This window comes from Cryptosporidium hominis (assembly GCF_000006425.1).
Source record: "Cryptosporidium hominis TU502 chromosome 1 CHRO011041, whole genome shotgun sequence".
Taxonomy (NCBI): Eukaryota; Apicomplexa; class Conoidasida; order Eucoccidiorida; family Cryptosporidiidae; genus Cryptosporidium; species Cryptosporidium hominis.
The window spans coordinates 387-21,560 of NW_667382.1; the positions used below are offsets into that span (position 1 = coordinate 387).

Consider the following 21,174-nt stretch of genomic DNA (forward strand, 5'->3'; position numbering starts at 1 on the left):
AAATTCTTTCATTTAAACAATCATAAACTTACCTTGAACGTTTCTCTTCCATAGAAACTCCTCTTTTAGACATTTTTTTTATTATAAATATCAATTCCAGTAACCTCCTTATATACTTAATAAATTTTTATTTTTTTTTTTTTGAATATATTATAATTTATTCAACACAAATTCGGAAAAAAATGACGTAATATATTTGCATGCATGCAATTATACCGGTATGGTATTTTCATCATACATGCAGAGTTTAAGGTGGAGGCAAAGGAAAAAAAGAAAATAGTTGTAAAATATCAAATAAAATTAATATATACTTTTAAAGAATTCTAAAGTTTCATTTATTAGTTACTTTTATTAGCTTGCCTTTTTTCAAATTCTTGTAATTCGTGGTGCAGTTGTTTAATAAACTCATCATCCACATCCTCATCATCCCAACCTAAAATAAAAAAAAATAAATATATATAAATAAAATTTGTTCATGTTTATCACTAAAATGATAATTCAAATAAAGAGTAATCTTACCTGTTGCATCCCAGTTTTCATCCCATTCTCCAACATCAGGATCAATCTGAGTCTCAATATTGTCTAATTTGGAGTTAGTGTAATTCTATAAGAACTTAATGGAGGACTATGAAAGATGATATGAATAATTCTTCTCTTATTATTTGATCATATATCTTTTTCTGTCCACAAATTAAAGAAATTTACTTACCTAAATCATCGAACTCCTCAAGTTCGTCATCTATTTCATCAATAAATGAGTTAATGTTATCATTTCCGGTTTCCTCATTGGATGCCATCTTGACAAGTTTACTATCTTTCAATCAAATGTGTTTATATATATATATTTATTTATATATATATATATTCCTGTAAAGATATCTTCTATTAATATAATAATATTATTATTTATTGTAGCAAAAATTTATTCCAGAGGGGAAACTCAACGCGAAAATTTTATCCTCAAATATATTAGGGATAAAATTCAAGCATTATTTTAATATGTACAAGTGTGGTGTAATGCTAAAAACTATTTCTGCCGTCTAAAAAATAAGGAGATCAAAAATGGACAATACAAGATTTGAGAGAAATTCACAGGTAAACATTTTAAAAACTAACAAAATTCGCATAAAATAAAGAAAAGAGTGAATAGTTCTGCATGCCCTATTAAACAATTATTTTTATAACTATTGATCAAATTTCTTTTACCCTCCATTTCCCCCCACAAAGCCTAGAAGCAAAGCCATGAATAGCCGCCAAAAGTAGGCGCCAAAAACGAGACAAATATATGTTTGACATTTAAAAATAGAGGCAATGTAAAGAAGGTATTAAGTTTTAAATTAATGAATAAATGAAAGCAAACATATGTTTGTTTAACTACGTGTCTCTTTGAATAATTAGTAAGGAATAATACATTTTATAGTTGAAAGTCAAGTAATTATTAGATAATTTCCCAAAGAATAGGTTTATACGGGAAAACGGCAAAAAAAAAAAAAAAGAATTCCGAATCGGGTTTTAATAAACACCATTAATAATAATTGGAATATTACATTCAAAGTGAGACTTTGAAGAGCAAGAAGCTTGATATTACTATATTTAGTGGTTTGAAAGGATGACATTGTATGAAACAGCAGCTCCAAGAGTAATTAAAACAGCTAAGGATGTTCCAGCTGGAATCTTGATTGAAAAATTCGCTCAACAATTAAAGAAGGGTGGCAAGATGACAATGCCAGAATGGATTGACCACGTTAAGACTGCTTCATCAAAGGAGTTACCACCACAAAACTCAGATTGGCTCTACATTCGTGCTGCTTCAATTTTGAGACACTTATATGTCAGACCAAATGTTGGTGTTGGTGCTCTTTCTAAGTTCTATGGTAGAAAGCAGCGCAATGGAACAGCTAGAAACCACTCAGCTGTTGCTTCACGTGGAATTATTCGTTACTGCTTAATTCAGCTCCAATCTCTTGGTTTAGTAGAATTCAATCCAAATACAGGTACCCGTAGACTTTCTCCACAGGGTCAACGCGAGCTTGACTCCATTGCTAGACAATGCAAAGCATAAGCCTGAGGATCTTTTCCTTCTTGCACTTTAAAGAAGGTATGATCTTAAATATGAAATCTACTTTAAATCTTATTAAGATAAACTTGTTGAGGTGAAATACCGTTATTTATCTTTCTAGTTTTATCGTATTTTATTATTAGCCATTAATTTTTAGTAAATTACGCAGTTTTTTTGTCTAATTACTCTATTAATCACGGTTGTAATTGCTGACTTTTTGGATGCAGGATATTTGGATGGAAGGAGGGGGATCTAAGTAGGGAAGGGTATGGAGGAAAGGCTGTAGATGAGGGGAGGAGGCGGAGGTGAGATAAGAGGAAAAAGGGTAGGATATCAGGGGAAGAGAAGATAAAATCGAGATTAATGTATATACATATAATCTTAAAACAAACTTTCTGTGGTTCTAAAGTTAGTAGAATACATAGTAAGAATCGAAGAAAATCAAGAATTGTATGGTTCTTTAATATAGCTACTAAAAAATTCTCATTTACCCAATCTGCTTCTTAGAATAATAATCTCGTCAAATCAATTATAATAAAGTTCCAGACCCATTCCATCCTTGATTTCGTAGTCTTCCAAAGTAATATGATCTTTGTAAACATTGTACCATTTCTGAATTCTTATTTTATCCCATCTTGTACCTAATAAAATTTCAATAAGAATTAATATTACATGTTAATATTTATAAAAATGATTCTAATATTGAAAGTTTCTAAATGGAAATTACCACATGAAAAAAATATAGGCAGAATCATTTTGCAATAACCAGTCAAACTCACCTGTAACTTCAGCAACAAGCTTTTTCAAATCTCCAATTGTATCATCTGGGTTACACTTGACCCGAATCTTCTTCCCCAGCCGATCATTCAAAACAATCTCAATCATTAAAGAAAATCAGCTGAAAGTGGAAGAAGAATAGCTTTTTTTTTCCCTCCATTCAAAAAATAATTTTATCATAGTGACGTGTCTCCTGCAAATCGCCTATACCGGCATTCATGCAAAAATCTTTGCACATGCAAAAAAAAAAGTTGCACATGTGGACAACAAAACACAAAAATATAATTATTGGGACTCGCCCATCATAATCTACGATAAACTAGTAATCATAAAAAAAATTTTCATTTTTATTTCTTAAAAAGATTACAATTCCAGTTTGGCAGAAGGAGGAGTACCAGAATAATGAGAACAGGCAGTGACCTCAATACGCTTTGAAGTTCTTCCAGAGTAAGAACCAAGCTGTTCAATCTTAGTGAGTGTGAGCTTACTCTCATCATCAACCAATTTTCCAAAAACTACGTGTCTTCCATCAAGATGAGGAGTGGGGGTGAAAGTGATGAAGAATTGGGATCCATTGGTATTAGGACCTCTATTAGCCATTGAGATTACATGAGATTCATGAATAAACTTAAAGTTTTCATCCTCAAAGGAATCACCATATATGCTTTTTCCACCAGTTCCATTACCATTAGTGAAATCACCGCCTTGAGCCATGAAACCTGGAATAACTCTATGGAAAATACTTCCAATATAACTCATTTCTTTACCATCTTTATCCTTCATTCCACCAACACAAAGGGAGTAGAAGTTATTGGCAGTCTTTGGCACTTCTACACCAAAAAGACCAATTCTCAACTTGCTCTCTTCTTTATCAATGGAGACTGTGAGCTCAACAACTACTGAGGGGGTTACTGTACTTGGACGAACACCTTTCTCTGCAAAAACCGAGACAATTAGCCCAAGCAATAGTGAAATAAAAGCAAAGATAAATCTCATTTTTTTTAAAAAAATATTATTAGCAGAATTGGACGATATTTATATTTATTTTCAAATTGTCTTTAAGTCAACCACAAAAATTGGATTAGAACTTAAAATAAATAATTCCAGTAAAGAAAATCACAGTATACTAAGATTGAACTATGATCTAAAATCCAACAAAGCTTTCGAGTAAATAATTCAATAAAGCAATTTGAAAATAAAGGCACCCCACAGAATTTTGAATAATTTACTATATATAATCTACATACAAAATATATGGTAACTTAAGTTAGCGCAAAAAGTTTTAAGATCGAATTGATTTGGTAAAGCAATATATGGTATTTATAATATTGTAAATATATTCAACAACACCCCCATAAATAAAACAAATACAGCCGTTGCCTGTTTTAATGAGGGGAGTAGCTTCTACTATATATACATATATAAAAATATATGTATTCAGTTCCCCTCTCCACCATTCATATTCATAATTAACAAGAAGAAGCCTTTTACTGTTTTCTATATATTTCTACTCCCCCTCTTATCCTATTCATTTCTCATCCCCACTAAAATATATTAAATTCAATAATTAATATATTTTGGTATCCTATACGTGTCGCATTTGGGCGGGCTGTCTCGAAATGCTGGAAAAATGGAGACAATTAAAGAGGTAATGGAGGAAAGTAAAGAAAATATAGAGTAAGGTCTTTTTTTTCCATTTTGCGTATTTAAGCGCAACGACAAGTTCTTTCAGCAGTGAAAAAACATAAAAAAGCGAGAGGTTTTTTTTGAATAAAAACCCTATTGGATATTACAAGTTCAAGGTAATTTGTAATATTTTCTTCTTTTTAAAATCGATCAACTAAAATGACAAATAGTGAGCAGAATCCTCCTTCAGAGGAGAACGTACAAGTAGCTTCAACTGGTGAAATTGAGAGTAATTATGATGAAATTGTGGAGTGTTTTGAAGCTTTAAATTTAGAGGGTGATTTATTGAGAGGTATTTTTGCTTATGGTTTTGAAAAACCATCAGCAATTCAACAGAGAGGTATTAAACCGATTTTGGATGGATATGACACAATTGGGCAAGCTCAATCTGGTACTGGTAAGACAGCAACATTCGTTATTGCAGCTCTTCAGAAAATTGATTATTCACTAAATGCTTGTCAAGTACTTTTACTTGCTCCAACTCGTGAATTAGCTCAACAGATTCAAAAGGTAGCTTTAGCATTGGGAGATTATTGTGAACTTAGATGTCATGCTTGCGTCGGTGGTACTTCAGTTAGAGATGATATGAATAAACTAAAGAGTGGCGTTCATATGGTTGTTGGTACTCCTGGTAGAGTTTTCGATATGCTTGACAAGGGTTATTTGAGAGTTGATAACCTCAAGCTTTTCATATTAGATGAAGCAGATGAGATGTTAAGCAGAGGTTTCAAGGTTCAAATTCACGATATCTTTAAGAAACTCCCTCAAGATGTTCAGGTAGCTCTATTCTCCGCCACAATGCCAAATGAGATTTTACACCTCACAACTCAGTTTATGAGAGATCCAAAGCGTATTTTAGTAAAGCAAGAGGAGCTCACTTTGGAAGGTATTCGTCAGTTTTATGTTGGCGTTGAAAAAGATGAATGGAAAATGGATACTTTAATCGACTTATACGAGACTCTTACAATTGTCCAGGCAATTATTTACTGTAACACAAGAAGACGAGTTGACCAACTCACAAAGCAAATGAGGGAGAGAGACTTTACATGTTCATCTATGCACGGAGATATGGACCAAAAGGACCGTGAAGTCATTATGAGACAATTTAGATCAGGCTCATCTCGTGTTCTAATTACAACAGATTTACTAGCAAGAGGTATCGATGTTCAGCAAGTTTCTCTTGTAATTAATTATGATCTACCTGTCTCACCAGAAACTTATATTCACAGAATTGGCAGATCCGGTCGTTTCGGTAAGAAAGGTGTTTCAATAAACTTTGTTACTGACGACGACATTGTCTGTTTGAGAGATATTGAGAGACATTATAATACTCAGATCGAGGAGATGCCAATGGGTATCACTGATATTCTCCAATAAGCCATTATTTACTTAAGTAGTTAGTAAACTTTACTTGCTTGATTTCTTTATTTCACTTTAATCTTTCCTCCATATTCTTGATTTCTATATATTCATAAAAACTTAAAGTTTAGGCCGTCCTAAAACCTAAGCTTTAGGGAATCTTCAATCTGAAACAAGTGGTCGTTTAGAATTCTAAAACCTTGTGAGCTTGGATCTATCCACCACCGCCGCTACCACCGTCACCATTTCATCTCTTGACTTCTATGCCTTTTCTAAACCCATACCGCCATAATTCCCCGCCCCACTAAAAAGTACCATACACGTCATTTCTTTATTATAAATTACATGTGGATACATGCATCCACATAAAAAAGAAAAGCTTGCAATAATTAAGAACACAGAAGAGCAGTAGGTTAATTAATAAAGGTAACAGATCTTCTTTATCCTGTTCTAAAGACAAAATGTAATTCAAATAATGAGCGAACAAGTATATATTCGATGCATACAAAGAAAAAATCATAATCTACAAGTAGTATTAAATAATTAGAATTAATATAAGTAGATAAATAATAAAGCACAATTTAACTATATAAATATAAAGTTTGAATCCACTCTTGTTTGTACTTTGTCTTTCTAGAGAGAAACTGAGAGGGGATTCAGGTGTTTGCTTTTAACAGTTTGTCGGAAACTAATCAAGTTTTCATCTTCTCTCTGGATTTACCTTTTAAATAACCTTTTTCTTCTTAATTAAGTCTTTCACAATTCTGTATGTGTTTTCTGCTGATGGTCTGAATTCAGGGTCCTGATAAGTCATTGATCTAAGTAAAGGAATCCAAGCATCGTGGTTCTTCATAATAGAAACAGGAACGACCCCTTTGCTTCTAAAACTATCTAGAACATGAATTCTTTCCATGGCCGTAGTGAATCTTGGGCAAAGGAGCTCAAGTAGGATAAGGGCTGCCGAATATATATCTGCCTTTTCATTACATAAAGCTCCTCCTTCTGGAGCAGTATACCCAGGAGTACCAATTACTTGACCACGCACACTCATTTGGGAGTCCAATCTCGAAAGAGGATTGTTCATCTGAGCTTCCATTTGACTTTGTCTTCTTCTTTCGTCCATAAATCTATTCAAGTCATTGTTAACTGCAGCTCCATTTTTTTCAAGTTTGTAGGAAGGAGTAAAAGAGGAGGGTGGTTGAGACACTAATTGAGTATCACCACTAATCACATTACTATTACCATTATTAGTCTTAGAGTCACCGTCAAACATTAATCTAGCAAGCCCAAAATCACCAATTTTGATCTGGAGGGAATCTGGGTTCACAAAAATGTTTTCTGGTTTTAAATCTCGATGAACTATTCCCTTCTCATGAATATCTCTGATACCCTTAATAATTTGTTTGAACATATTAAGCTCAACATCAGTTCCACCATATTCGGTACTTCTGCTTGCGTCTCCAAGCCAGGATCGTAAAGTTACTCCAATGCAAAGCTCCATTTGTATCATCATAATTACCTCATAAATTGGATCGTTATCTTTACGATTTGCTGGAGAAAGATATACAAGAGATCTATGATGGTGATTATGGTTGTTATTATTGAGGCTTTTGCTATTGTCAGTAACGGAAGATATTGAACTGACTTGTGGGAGGTTTCCAGATGATAATACAAAAAGCTCGTGATTGTTTTTAGTAGAAATAGTCTTAGTTCGGTACAATAATCCATTATCATTTGGTTGATTGTGAACGTCGTCAATATATATATTTGGTATTTCTTCGATATGTTCTGGAGAAGAGTCCTCAAGTTCAGACTTCTCAAGAACATGAGATTCATTCTCAAAAGCTATAAAGTTTAGATTATGAGAGTCATTCTCAAACCCATCTTGGAAAGAAGAGTCCGAAGCTAAACTCAGATTTCCAAATCTCGCGCTATATCCAATACTTAATTTATCATCAGAATGTAAACCAAAACCCTCACTCCCATCAGCGTATCTATTTCCATTTATATGTGAGTCACCATTAAAAGCGGATTCTTCAATACCTTGGTAATTATCTTCGCCATCTAGGTCAAAAGGAGCCCTGCTAAAGCAGGAGTCAGAGTTACTAAACTGGGAATGTTCGTCGTTATAGAAGCCAAATTCAGCATTATGGCGTCCCTTTCGGTTCTTTTGTGTAGGCTCTAATGAGAAACGTCCTATACTGTCATTAGAAGAGGTTTCCATTAGAAGATCCTCATCTTCTTGTGATAATTCATCGATAATGAAGCGCGCTTTGATTTTGTTTAAACCCTGATCCAAAGTCTCCGAGTTATCTGCAAGTTCTTTTTTCGAGTTTTTTTTTCGTCCTTTTAGACCACTCGAGTCAGATTTACGATTCTTATGCTTCTTTGTTGGTTTCCTAGTCTCAAGAACCTTCGGCTGAATAGAAGAGTGGGATGCGGATTTGGAACAGCCGAGACTATCAATCCCATCCACATAATTCTGTAGGGCCTCTGGCTCTTCGCACCACCAAGTATAATATCTGACCACATGTTTACTCAAAGTAGTACGGTTTGCAGTAATTTCCCTAAAATAGCGAATTCTAGTAATGTCATCGTTTGCTCCAATCCCTAATCTTAGGAACTTGATTGCATAATAGGTTCCCCTTTCCAGTTTGTGCTCGACTTGATAAACCTGACCGAACCCGCCACTTCCTATAAGCTTTACAATCTCAAAGTTCTTAGAAAATCGGCCATTATCAATACATCTTGCAAGTTCACAACGAGGAGGAATATTGTAGAGAGAGGATGACTTGGGTCCACTGGCTGCAGATTTTGGAGTGAATGCATTTTGGCTTTCCTGGAGATTTGTTGGGGTATTTGCATTGCTTGCATTAAGATTAGTTTGACCGCGCGTTGTGGAGGCGCCAAGTTGGGCGGTAATACTTGAGTTGGGCAAATCAATTGTGAGCTTGGAGTCATCTTCAAAGCTTGTTCTTGCTCCTAAGTTATCAAAGTGATTGTTGTAATTGGGGCTTTTAGATATAGCATCATTTTTATTATTGAGTGCTTTGAAGAAGGCATTCTTTGAGATTCCAATGAAGTTCGTACGCATATCGACCATGGAATAGCTTTTAGAGAGGCGCATGTACTTGTCACCTGAGCTACGGGAAGGAGGGAAGTCGGTTTCTGTTTCTTCAGAATTAAAAGTGGTGGCATATGAGGAGCCGAGGAATGAATTTCGGAGATTTCCGCTCTGTTGTTGATTGTTTGCACTTGAAGTATGTTTTCGTTTTGAGAGTAGTACGAAAAGCAGGATTACGTTGACTATGAAAAGTATTATTCCAGTGGTCATTGCGAGGTGATTTCTGTGATACAGAATAGAAAGGGAAAATAGGATAGAATTGGAGCCATTCTCTGACTCTAACTCGGGTAGTTTGGGAGATTCTGAGTTGGTTCCCAAGCCTACAGCTTCCGTCTGGTTGTGTAAGTTCTGCAGAGTTACCTCTTCTTCAGAAGTTTCAGTCTTATTGCCTGGGAAAGGAAGCATAGGCCTGGGAACAGGCCTGTTTGAGTTAATGACCATAGGAGTAAGGCCTTTGAGCTTGCTACCAATAAGATGACTAATCTCAGAATTTACAGGCTCAGATTTGCTATGAGCAAAGTCATCTAACAAAATGTTGTTGTTAGTTCCAATTAGAGGACCAACAGCAGAGTTGGAGTAGTTACGAAGACGGCTGACATGCACCTGCTCAATATAGTAGAAGTTAGAAGGGAAATATGGGATAGATAACCCCTCTTTAAGAATAAAGACTTTGGAAATAATACTGTTAAATCCCAATGAAATATTTTTCAAGTATAGAGAATTTCGTGAAGAACCAAAGAAGATAGGTATTTCTCGATCTGCTTGACCAGACTCCAATAGATGAACATTCTGGAGGCTTTGAGAATATTTATTATAGTTAATTCCATTAACATCTGAGTATCTGATATCCCATTCTAACTTGTTTGTGGGGATGTTTAAGGCAAGAATCTTCCAAGTAGTAACTCCAATTGCAATGCTAACTTGAATTTTTGGATTAAGGGATGCCTCTTGATCATAAGCTTCGCATTGTTGGGACGAGGCAGAGTTTGAAAGAATTCTTCCAGTAAATAGATCAATAGCTAGTACATCAGATGTTCTGGAACCAGTAAGATATAATCCAGGAAAGAGGGAGGAGTGGAACGGACACCTTTCAACTAGATCCCCGATACTGATACCCTCTATTGGTATAACTCCTCCTGGTAAAACTGATTTTTCAGAAAAGATATTTTCATAGGTGTTTTGGGTATTATAGAAACCTTGAGTGCTTTCAGAAGATGTTCCAAAAAAGATTTTTCCTTGAAAAGAACAGTATAAACGAGTTGATTTAATGCTTGATTCATCGTTCCCACGGTCATAAAAGACCCTACTAGGATAAAATGTACCTTCCTCAAGGATCTTCCTTTTCCATAAGATCTTTCCATTCTCTCCAATTGACCATAAAGTACCATCCACTGTCAATACAAAGTAGATTTCTGGTAGGCTGATTCTACTAGACTCACTATTTCTGCTTGGCAAATCCAGATCACCAGCATTGATAAGCAAGGAAAAAAATAGCTGAAAAATTAGCACTACTAATCCCCATTTAACTAGCATTCCCTTCGTTCCTGCATCTCTATATGAGACCTGCCAAATTCTCTTTCTACCTTTCATAAAAAAAGTTGTCCCAAGAACGATTTGTCAAATCAGTTCAGAGACTACATTAACTCTCTCATTCAACCGAACCTTATTTGAGCCTCTTTATCCATATACTATTATTTTTAAAGGCCCTCTGTACCTTTAGCTATTTAGCTTCTTATTATCTTCCTACCTGACCAAAAAAATTCCGGCTATAACTCTCTCAGAGAAAGTTCGCGTAATTATCTTCAATCTTCTATTGTACTTTCAACTTATTTCGGGAATTCGTCTTTTCAATTCTTTATTTTCTTCTACTTTTCCGAAGTAACCTAGCTATTTCCTTGTAAATTAAACCTTTTCCACCATAATTTGCCCGCCTAAATGATCAATTTTTAAAAAGTTTAATATTAAGCCACAGCTTTAAAACTTGAATGATTAGAGCCTATTTTGACCTAAAGTATAAAGTTTTTGCAAATTCGGTTAATTTGTCCTTTTTTATGGATTTTTACCTTTATTCTGTTCTAAGTTTTTACTTTCAAAACACCATTTGGTATTATTATCTTTATTCATGCAGTAAACTTTATTGAGTGGTTTAAATTGGGGGGAACTATCAGTATTTGAAAGCTTATTTTATTTACCGGCATTTGCATGTTGTCCACTCTACATGGCTTGCATACCATTACTGGCATTTGCATGCAAGCCGGTATTCAGACTATTACTCCCCAAATTGTTAATTATTACTTTTTTTTAGACAATGCGAAGGCAAACTTTAGATTGGTTGATAAACTCGCTATTGTTTTATTATTATTATTATTACTATTATTATTGCTTCTATTAGCGAACTAGTTTGGCTAAATGCGATGATAGAAATTCTATTATAATCAGGTTAGCTATTAGAAAAATAGTATTCCAAAAAATTCCAGGTAAAATTCAAACCTTTCTGGTTGAAATTCTAACGCCTATTTATTTCTAAAGGATTCGTTAACTTGACAAGATTTTTCAAATATCGACTTGTTAATTAAACTGACGTAAAAATAAAACACACCCAAAAGTACCTTTACTAAAGGTTACAAAACATCAAATGAGTGCAAAATTTCTTAAAAATAGCTTTCGTTTCGATATAGTTCACTATTTTCTTGTTCAAATATTAAAAAAATTTTCGCCACAAATTTATATTTTACTTTTAGTTAAGAATAACTTATAATTCAACCCTGCCCACTCACGTGAGCTGTCTTAGCTCAGCACGGTAGAGCGCCAGCCTTTTAAGCTGGTGGTCATGGGTTCGATCCCCATAGACAGCGTTTTTGTCCAACAGATCGGCGTTTCCCGCCTTGTCTTTTGAAATTATTTTGTTAAATAACAAATTAATATTAAGTTAAAGGTAATACAAATTAATAGTCTTAGTTGACAAACTGGAAAGCCAATTTTATTCATTTTTTTTTAAAATATAATATTTTTCCCCTCTAAATTTTTAGCTATGAAAGCAAAGAAAAAAATTGTGTATGAAAAGTTAAATACATTAGCGTGAATAGTTTTAGGTTTTGGATTTTTTTTAGAACCTTAATAAAGTCTTTTATAAGGAAAATATCAGCAGGTTCTTGACAAAAAAAGAGAAAATGAGGACAGAAGTAGATAATTTTTTATTCGGGCAAAAAAGTGATTATTGAAATTAGTGTTGATGTTATTACATGTACTTTAACTTGCCCCCCTCATAAATAAAGTAGTTTGCAAAATAATTACACACTAAAATTAATAGTAAATTTGTGCGAGCGCAAATTATGGATTAAGTTCATACTTGCTATAGAAAATAAATTTTTTTTAAGTAAATAATTCAGTATTTGCTATAATATATTCCCATTTCATGGGAATTATTAAATATAAATTATTCATATATTTTTAAGTTTGTGAAAAATATTTACGTATATAATTATTTTTACCCTCGCAAGTTTCTCCACCTGCATGGCTTGTCGGGTTTGATATTAGGCGGTACAATCCTCTCTGAATAAACGGAAGAAAAATATTCCCCTTTTTGGACTTTTCACATTTTCTGGAATTAGAGAAGAAAATAAAAATAAAAATAAAAAAACAAAAATTAATTCAAATACGATTGGAAATAGATTTATTAAATATCAACTTATTTGAAGCATTTTTTTTTCAAGTATTTTAGAAACAGTTGGTATTAATTCAAGCATTTGCCAGTCAGCATATAACTTCAAAACTTGAATGTAAAATAATATTCTCTTTTTATTTGATATAAAATAAAAAAGACTTAAATTAATAGCAAATATAGATTTTTTTTTTTTGAATACAGAAATTAATAATATTCATAATGGATTCAAATACGCCTCCAGTCTCATCTAGTCCAGCCCATTCTCCTTCATTATGTTTAAATAACTGTGGCTTTTATGGAAATCCAACAACAAATAACCTCTGTAGCAAATGTTATAAAGATAGTATTTCAGGAAACAGTGTCAGTAATCAGAGCTCAGTAAGTCATCCTCAGAGTAGTGATTCAGTAGGCCCCTCAAAAGATTCTGAATGCGGTTTTTTAGAAACTTCAAAAGAATTTAAACAAGAATCAAGCAGCCCTACACTAATTGAACAAGAAATTACTCCTATAGAAACAACAAAAGAGAAAGAATCCCAAGATTTGACTACGGAACCTGCATCTTCTTCAGCTTCATTATCCTCACCCACCGAAAAACCTTCAATTCCAGGAAGATGTTACCATTGTAATAAAAAGGTTGGGATTTATGGATTTAACTGTCGATGCGGCTTCAACTTCTGTAGTACTCACAGATATGCAGATGCTCATGATTGCACATTTGATTATAAGACATTTGAAAGGGAGCAGCTTAGAAAGACTAACCAAGCAGTTATTGCTGACAAAATCCAAAGAATTTGACTCTATTGTTTTCACTGGGATATTATTTCTAATTAAAATTATAATATAGAGAATACCCAGAAGATTGACTTCTCTAAATTAGGAATTTGGAGAATTCATATAAGAAAAGCAATGTCTTTTTATTCAAATGTTTTTCCCCTCATATTTATTACTAGTTTTTCAACCTAATTTCCATTTAAATTAATTGTTATCTACTTTCTACTTGTTTTGACTATTTTTCTATTCTCGACAAATCTTTTGTATTTTCTAGTTTAACAGACTTTACTTACTTAACCTAAGAAGCTGTATTTATAGATTTATTCAATAACACCTCATATCTAGAGTTTTTGAGAATCGAAGCAAAGCTTCAATACAAAATATTCATATTAAAACAATCTCATTTCTTCCTATTATTTCCACTTAATGCATGCAATAAACACAAAAATCATTTTAGGCGCCACCCGACGCCACGTGTGCATGCAATTATCTTGGTAAACTAGATGAGTTGGGTCAAGGGTTGACCTAGAAAAAAGAGAAAAAAGTTGAAATTCTGAAAATTAAGTAAATTAGAGCGATTTAAAGAGGAAAATTGGAAGGTTTAAGATAAGTAAAGAAAATTAGGATTCTTAATCCTTTCTTTAGTGTCGATTGTTAATTCAATAATTAAACAGAGGTGCTAATTTACTAATTTAGGTAGAGAATAGACAACATAACACAATTCAAGTCCACTTTTTTTTTCAGAAATTCCAAAGAATTAATCAAAAATTAACAGTTTTAATTAAAACAGAATTGTGTAATCAAATTTTAACTTTATTTGAAAAAAAAAATGTCGTCTTTCTCAGGAGATCAAGCTGCAAATGGAGAACAATGCATAGTAATTGACTGCGGATCAGCTTATATGAAGGCAGGAACTGACAGTGATAAAAGCCCAACATGCATTTTCCCTTCAATGGTAGGCCAGTATAGATCAAGATATGTTCCAGAAGATGAGGATAATAACCCTATTTTTGTAGGAGAGGAAGCAATTGCGCAAAGAAAGAAGTTATCTTTAACATTTCCAATTGATCATGGCCATATTGATGACTGGACAAAGTTTGAAGAGTTATTAAATTATCTATTTTATAGAGGCCTGGATATTGATCCTATTGACAGCTCAGTAATTATCACAAAACCTCCTTTATGTAGTAACAGGCATGAAGAAAAAATTACAGAGTTAATGTTTGAGATGTTTCAGACACAAAGCTTAAATATAGCTTTACAGGGATTAATGGCATTATATAGTGCAGGTAGAACAACAGGAGTTGCTTGTGATATTGGAGAAGGAGTTACACAAGTTGTTCCAGTTTATGATGGCTATTGTGATTCCAGCTCTCTCAAAAGGGCAGATATTGGTGGACAAGAAATTACTATGTATCTACAAAAGCTTTTATCTGACAAGGGTTATATTGCAACAACTAGGGATGACTTAGAACATGTAAGAATTATTAAAGAAACTTTATGTTATATTGCAAAAGACCCTGCAGCAGAAAATGAGCGTCCTGAAGAAGAAATTAATGAGGTATATACTTTACCTGACGGATTAACACTTCATGATGAACATACAAATAAGATTGAAATTGACAAGGAAAGGTTCTATGCTCCTGAGGTTATTTTTGACCCAAAACTTATAATGAGAGATGTACAGCCAGTTCACGAACTAATAATGGAATCCATTATGTCTTCTCCTATGGAAGTTAGAAAAACACTTATGGGTTCTATATTACTTAGTGGAGGTACATCTCTTACAACAGGTATTGAAGAGAGATTAGAAGAAGAGTTAATGTATATTTGCCCTTCCCAAGCTAAAAGTAATATTAGAGTTACTCCTGCTGACGATCGTAACTATGCTATTTGGAAAGGAGCTCAGTTATTTAGCGCTTTAAGAGATTATCAGGAGAATCTTTGGATATCAAGAGATGAGTACTTAGAGGAAGGAGTTAATATTTGTATCAAGAAACAGCCTTTCTTCAGTTCTATACCAAAGTAATTCATTGACAAGTACAATATAAATCATTATTACAGATTGTTGGGTTTGAAAGCCGTGTAATAGTTTCTGGCCCTAAAGTAAAAGCACACATTTTACGCGGTTAGCTATCATAATCTCACTATACCCTCATCAAAATTACTTCATTTCTCTCTTCAATAATCAGTGATTTCAATGTTATTGCTTGTAAGTAATAAAGTAATTTATGTGTAATATTCCCGCCAAAACGGTTTAATTAGTTAATTGCATGCATATATGCAGAGCACAAAATTCTTTGAAAATATATACATATATATATTAATATAGCGGCAGAATATGTATTTATAATTGGCAATTATTCAATATTTTCGTGATTAGACACTAATATTGATAAGAAGTATTTAACTTGACAAATCGTGTCGGTATTGCGGCGATTCAGGGGGTCCCTTCTCGCTTTTCATTACCATTTATGTATAATCCTTTCTCTTTCTATATAGTTGCTCTTTACATCAATTCCTTTCTTTTGCACTAATAGGCTAACACTATCTAGTAATAGGAGAGATATAAAGGATGGATGGGGAAATAAGGAAATAAGAAGAATAATTAACAACCATATTTGGGGATATTTCAAGCATACAGCCACTACTTTCGTTGATAATTGCTTAATCTAATTTCTAAACCTTGGATACAAATAAGAATATTACCAACATTTTTTTCAAAGTAAGGCGGCAACGTGTGGGGAGTTGCCGCCCAAACTTTACTAGTTGGTAATATAAATAAATTATATTACCAGAATATAGTAAAAGTATATGTAAATGTAGAATAAGTTGCGCGCCAACCCCCATAAGCTACATCCTAAATGGTGGGGCCAAGCTGGTAGAAGAAAATGGAAGCTTCAATAAGGAATCGTCTTAGAAAGCAGGATTTGGTTTTACCAGACGAAGAAGTTCCAAATAGTCAGGACAGTAATATAAATAGCATAGATTACTCAGAGGTCAAAGAGTTGGTTTTAGACGGAGTAAAACTTAGAGAGTTAACACAGCAAGATAGTGAATTTCTTGGTAGATTTTCAGAGTTGCAATATTTAAGTTTGAACGCAACAGGTCTTCAAAGATTAGATAACTTTCCTTTACTTGAGAACTTGAAAGTTTTAGAGATTCAGGACAACCATATTTCTGGTGGTCTTGATATTTTACAGAATTATAAGAATCTTCGTTGTTTATTATTAGGAGGGAATAAGATTAAAGATTTTTCAGAACTAATAGTATTGAAGGAGCTTCCTAAGTTAGAGACACTTTCATTATTACTTAATCCAATAGCTGAGAAGAATTCAGAATCCTATAGATCAATCGTTTTTGAGACCTTACCAAACTTACAGATTTTAGACGAAATGAATAAAGAAGGAAAGGAAGTCGAAGATTACGGTTATGATGATGAGGAGGTTGAAATAATAGATGATGATACTGAGGGAGGTGATGAGGAAGAAACTAGTGTTCATGCTGACAGCCATGGGCTGCCTGATGATGATGACGATGATGACTTCGACGATGACGATGACGAGGATGCAGGTCAAGTGGATCTCAAGCAGTTCTATGAAAATGATCTCGAAGATGATGATGATGAGGATGAATTTGAGCCAGGAGATGTAGATATTGATGAAGCTGAAGATTTTGAGGAGGAAGAGGAGGAGGAGGATGACGAGGAAGATGAGGAAGATGAGATTCAAGCCAGCAGCTCCAAGAAGCAAAGAATTGAACAGGATGACGATGAGGATGAGTAACCGCCATCTCAGTAGTTTGAATTGAAATAGTTAAGAAATTAAGAAACTATAAGTACTATTTTGAAGTTTGTATTATATTCATAAAGTTAGTCAAATTTGAAAACGAATTATTTTTCCTTTTGTTTTTCTAAATCTCACAAAATCTATATAATTTAGTAAAGGAAATAATCCTTGTTGATTATTTGGTTTTTTGACTTTAATGTAATTGTCAGCGTATAAAACTTATGCAAGTATTCATTCAAAGAGTTCCCGAGTTACCAGAAGAAAATTAATGGTTTCAGTGAAATAGCCTCGAGTTTTGTTCTCTCTTTGTCAATCCACATCCAACAAAGAGTTCCCAAAACTAATTTGAGAATAAAGTTTATACTAGATCCCCAAATAATATATTGGTGTAGTTTGTATTCCCAATTCATCTGAAAGTCTTCAACAAAACAGACATCAGGGTTTTGGTTATTTGGACACAGCCATGCAGATACTGCAAAAGAGAGCCAAATTGCCTCAATGGCTGTTGCAAGTATGATTAACATTAGAAATCTTCTTATACCTGTGATCTTCCTAATTAATCCATTTACATCCAGAGGAGGCATTTCCACACAAAATACTCCATATCCCAATAAATATAACATAAAGTTATAGTCTGTTCTTCCAATACATAGAAAGAGCGAAATTACAAGCTGGGAATATATAACTAATTCAATGATATACTCCAAATTTGAGGGACAGGACTCTTTTGATGTTGGGGAGTCTGAACCCAAATCTATATAGCTCATTGAAATGCTTCTGTCATTATCCATTTCTTTACCTCTTTTCCTTCATTAATTCCGTATGCATTTAAATATGCCAGATTTATTAATTTCGTGAGTTTTTAAAACTTAGTTTATTCTTTGCCGCTGTGTGGAAAATCCAGCTATTCTTACCCCCACTACAATTAAATTGTCTGACTCAAAAATTGTGTTAGCAATAAAAACATATCAATTTTATTTGATTTATAAATAAATAAATAAATATATATATATATTTATTTATTTAATCCTAATAAAGCTTAAATTTTAACTCCTCTATTTCATATTTTACCTGCTCATACACTGTATTTACTTTATTGAAAAAAAAACATATCTTTTTCTCCTAAATCAAAATTCAAACATTTAATTAACCCAAAAAGTATTATCATTTTTGTCTATTTGCATGCAATTTTATTATAATTTATTTTGACACGTAATGCAAATAATAAAATAAATTTGTATTACGTGTCAGTCATAATATTACATGCAATCTAATTGCGTGGCAAAATTGACAGTGGAATTGCATGCAGATGGTAGTTTAACACAACTGTTCAATTTAAATCTAATTAAATGAAAAAATTATTATAATTATTATTATTTTTTTTTGTGGAAATAAACAGCAATTTCGAGTATTAAAGATAAAAGCTGGATTCTAAAGTTACTAATTGATTATTGGAAGGAGTAAAGCAAGTGTTTTTACTCAAGTTTGAAAACAACATAGTTAATAAAGCTTTAGAGTTTACTCAGAAAGTAAAATGGCAAAAAAAAAGATATAAATTATAATGGGTATAAAGTTAGTGTGCGCTTTGAAAAAAAAAATGTGATTTTACATTTAAAAAGTTCACCCGAGGTAGTTTTTTTTTCTCCAAATTGCTATGGGTGCAAAATTTTTAAGATTTTAGTTAAATAATTACACACTTCAAAAGAAAGCTAATTTACAAGCCAAACAAAGTTTATTGCAATATATCACAAGGAAAATAAGTATTAATAGGGAAAAAAGTTCGTTATATGTAGATTTTGCCAGAAAAAATGGCATCTATCAAAATATTTAAGAGTTTACCATTCAACTTCTTGCTGTTGTTTACATTACTGGTTTTTAGTATTGGAGTGGTATCGGTAAAATCCAATGATAACTCTGAAAAGCTTCCAGTTTTTGCATTGGTAGACATTTTTCATGTTCCACCAGAGTCCAGACAAAAATGTTCAACTATTTTAGGATGGCTTGCAACCAAATACCCAAACAATTATGTTCTAATGAGTGTTAGAAACATTATTTATCAACTGGCACTTCCTCATAGTATGCTACAGGAAAATGCAGAAAAGGAGTTAATTGCAGCAATGGATAGTCTTCAAGGAACAATGTCGAATGTTTCTGGACTTGAACCGGGTACTTATATAAGTATATTAACTTGTTCTGTGGATAATAAAGGAAGAACAATCCTTCAAAAAATGGTTGAGCATGGTCTAGTACAGGCTCTTTCTCACACTTTATCTCAAAAATTCTGGGTTGGAGCAAAACTAAATAAGTTATTAGATACAGAAGGAAATAATTTAGCACACTTGGCAGCAATGTCAGAAAATGATGAACTGGTACATTATGTTCTTGGAATTATGTTTAAGTCAAATATTGTTGCTGAAATGTTGGAATCTCTTAATTCAAATGGTCAAAAGCCTATTGATATTGCAATATTTCACAGAGACCAGCAAACTGTTGATACTATGAAGAATTTCTTCAGAGTAACTACTTTAGCAGAGAGGGAAGGATTTGTGGATGGTGTTGAGGTTATCGAGGATTCTGTAGCTTTAGCTGAGAAGGAAGCTGAGAACAAAAAGTTTAAAGAGTTTATTGAGAAAGAGGAAGATGCAGCAAGTAAAATCACTAACGCTGAAATTACAAGGGATATTGAATATGCAAAGCAAGATAATTATAAAGAAAGTATTAATGATGATATTTCAGACTCTCAAAGTCAGTCATTTGAGTCATCTGCTGCTGAAGATTCAATGAATTCTAGCCAATTAACTCAAAGTCTTGAGGACGAGTTTAGTATTAAGCCTAAACTCAAAGATCAAGATATTCTGCAAAACGAAAATAATCAGCAAGAACAAACATTCTCTGATGAAAACATTTATGATGAACAGGTGGAAGATAGTATTATTAATGGAAATCAAAGATTTTCAGCGATTAATAAGATAGAAAATACAGAGAAGGGAGATGAGCCTAGAGAAGCTGAATTAAATTTCTCATCTCTAAGAGGAGCCGTTGAAAACAATATGGATCAAGAAACTCAACATCATCATTATCAAGATGACCAAGAAGAGATTAAAAAAGTTAATAAAGAACCTCAAAGTAAATGGAATGCAACAGCTAAGGCTATTGTTGGTGCTTCTATTCTTGTAGGTACCTCTATACTTGCTGCAACCGTTGTGTTTATTGTCTGTAAAGGATATGGAAATAAGGAAGAAAATAGTTTTTAATTCACATAGCTTGTTTTAATCCCAAATTTACCTGCATGCATGCATGCATGTAGGCGGCACTAAGTAGTAATAATACTAGTTATTTAAGTTTACATTTAAAATTTTTGTAAAAAGTACAATAATAAGAAAAAGAAATAGTTTTGGTTGCTATAAACAAAAAATTAAGCTAATATTAACATAAAAGAGTACTATTGGAAATGGTGGTAATAAGCAGAACTTCCATCTTTTCTCCAATTGAACAATTAGCACAAAGATCTCAAACTGGAGGGTTAAGCAAACTTCTCCTCCAAGAGACAAAAATATCGGGATAAATGTTGTAGGTTCGCGCCCAAGCAACATTCTTATTGCTCTCGTAATCTCTTTTTCCTTCCTCATATTCTGTTTCTACTTCGTATTCTGTGGTAATTTCTTCTTCACTTTCTAAGGTACTTGAGACAGAAGTGTCAATATTAGCACAAATAGTTGTATTGCATGAAGGAGCAGTAGTGGAGGCACTTGTATAGCTAATAGCATAGGAATAATAATTTGGGTCTATATTAGTTTGGGAGTGAACTTCAAGCTTGCTTGTAATGCTACTTCCACTATTGCTGTAGGAGCTGTTACCACTGTTATTGAGTAGACTTTTACTGGTATTGTAATCTTTGATCGGCTTAAAAGGCTTAAATCCATCATTTTTATTAGAGTCAGTTAAG

At 33.2% G+C, this 21,174-nt stretch overlaps 9 protein-coding genes and 1 non-coding gene across 10 annotated transcripts; 7 read left to right on the forward strand and 3 right to left on the reverse strand.

The window, feature by feature from the left end:
* Positions 1-1,609: 1,609 nt before the first annotated feature.
* Chro.10106 (hypothetical protein) lies at positions 1,610-2,062 on the forward strand. The annotated part of the gene is made up of 1 exon (XM_662243.1): positions 1,610-2,062. The coding sequence occupies one exon, from the start codon at positions 1,610-1,612 to the stop codon at positions 2,060-2,062; it is 453 nt and encodes a 150-aa protein (XP_667335.1).
* A 1,137-nt stretch (positions 2,063-3,199) lies between these two features.
* Positions 3,200-3,832, reverse strand: Chro.10107 (cyclophilin Ta cyp). The annotated part of the gene is made up of 1 exon (XM_662244.1): positions 3,200-3,832. The coding sequence occupies one exon, from the start codon at positions 3,830-3,832 to the stop codon at positions 3,200-3,202; it is 633 nt and encodes a 210-aa protein (XP_667336.1).
* Positions 3,833-4,681: 849 nt separating this feature from the next.
* Chro.10108 (eukaryotic initiation factor 4A (eIF4A) (eIF-4A)) lies at positions 4,682-5,899 on the forward strand. Its single annotated transcript, XM_662245.1, has 1 exon — positions 4,682-5,899. The coding sequence occupies one exon, from the start codon at positions 4,682-4,684 to the stop codon at positions 5,897-5,899; it is 1,218 nt and encodes a 405-aa protein (XP_667337.1).
* Positions 5,900-6,605: 706 nt separating this feature from the next.
* Positions 6,606-10,595, reverse strand: Chro.10109 (protein kinase domain). Its single annotated transcript, XM_662246.1, has 1 exon — positions 6,606-10,595. One exon carries the CDS (start codon positions 10,593-10,595, stop codon positions 6,606-6,608), a length of 3,990 nt encoding a protein of 1,329 aa, XP_667338.1.
* Positions 10,596-11,786: 1,191 nt separating this feature from the next.
* trnK lies at positions 11,787-11,860 on the forward strand. The gene has a single exon. It is a non-coding gene; the product is annotated as a tRNA-Lys (tRNA).
* A 1,028-nt stretch (positions 11,861-12,888) lies between these two features.
* Chro.10110 (zinc finger transcription factor ZFP33) lies at positions 12,889-13,464 on the forward strand. Its single annotated transcript, XM_662247.1, has 1 exon — positions 12,889-13,464. The coding sequence occupies one exon, from the start codon at positions 12,889-12,891 to the stop codon at positions 13,462-13,464; it is 576 nt and encodes a 191-aa protein (XP_667339.1).
* An 805-nt stretch (positions 13,465-14,269) lies between these two features.
* On the forward strand, positions 14,270-15,469 carry Chro.10111 (actin). The annotated part of the gene is made up of 1 exon (XM_662248.1): positions 14,270-15,469. One exon carries the CDS (start codon positions 14,270-14,272, stop codon positions 15,467-15,469), a length of 1,200 nt encoding a protein of 399 aa, XP_667340.1.
* Positions 15,470-16,331: 862 nt separating this feature from the next.
* Positions 16,332-17,225, forward strand: Chro.10112 (hypothetical protein). Its single annotated transcript, XM_662249.1, has 1 exon — positions 16,332-17,225. One exon carries the CDS (start codon positions 16,332-16,334, stop codon positions 17,223-17,225), a length of 894 nt encoding a protein of 297 aa, XP_667341.1.
* Positions 17,226-17,479: 254 nt separating this feature from the next.
* Chro.10114 (hypothetical protein) lies at positions 17,480-18,019 on the reverse strand. The annotated part of the gene is made up of 1 exon (XM_662250.1): positions 17,480-18,019. One exon carries the CDS (start codon positions 18,017-18,019, stop codon positions 17,480-17,482), a length of 540 nt encoding a protein of 179 aa, XP_667342.1.
* A 1,017-nt stretch (positions 18,020-19,036) lies between these two features.
* Chro.10115 (transmembrane protein) lies at positions 19,037-20,482 on the forward strand. The annotated part of the gene is made up of 1 exon (XM_662251.1): positions 19,037-20,482. One exon carries the CDS (start codon positions 19,037-19,039, stop codon positions 20,480-20,482), a length of 1,446 nt encoding a protein of 481 aa, XP_667343.1.
* Positions 20,483-21,174: the final 692 nt, after the last annotated feature.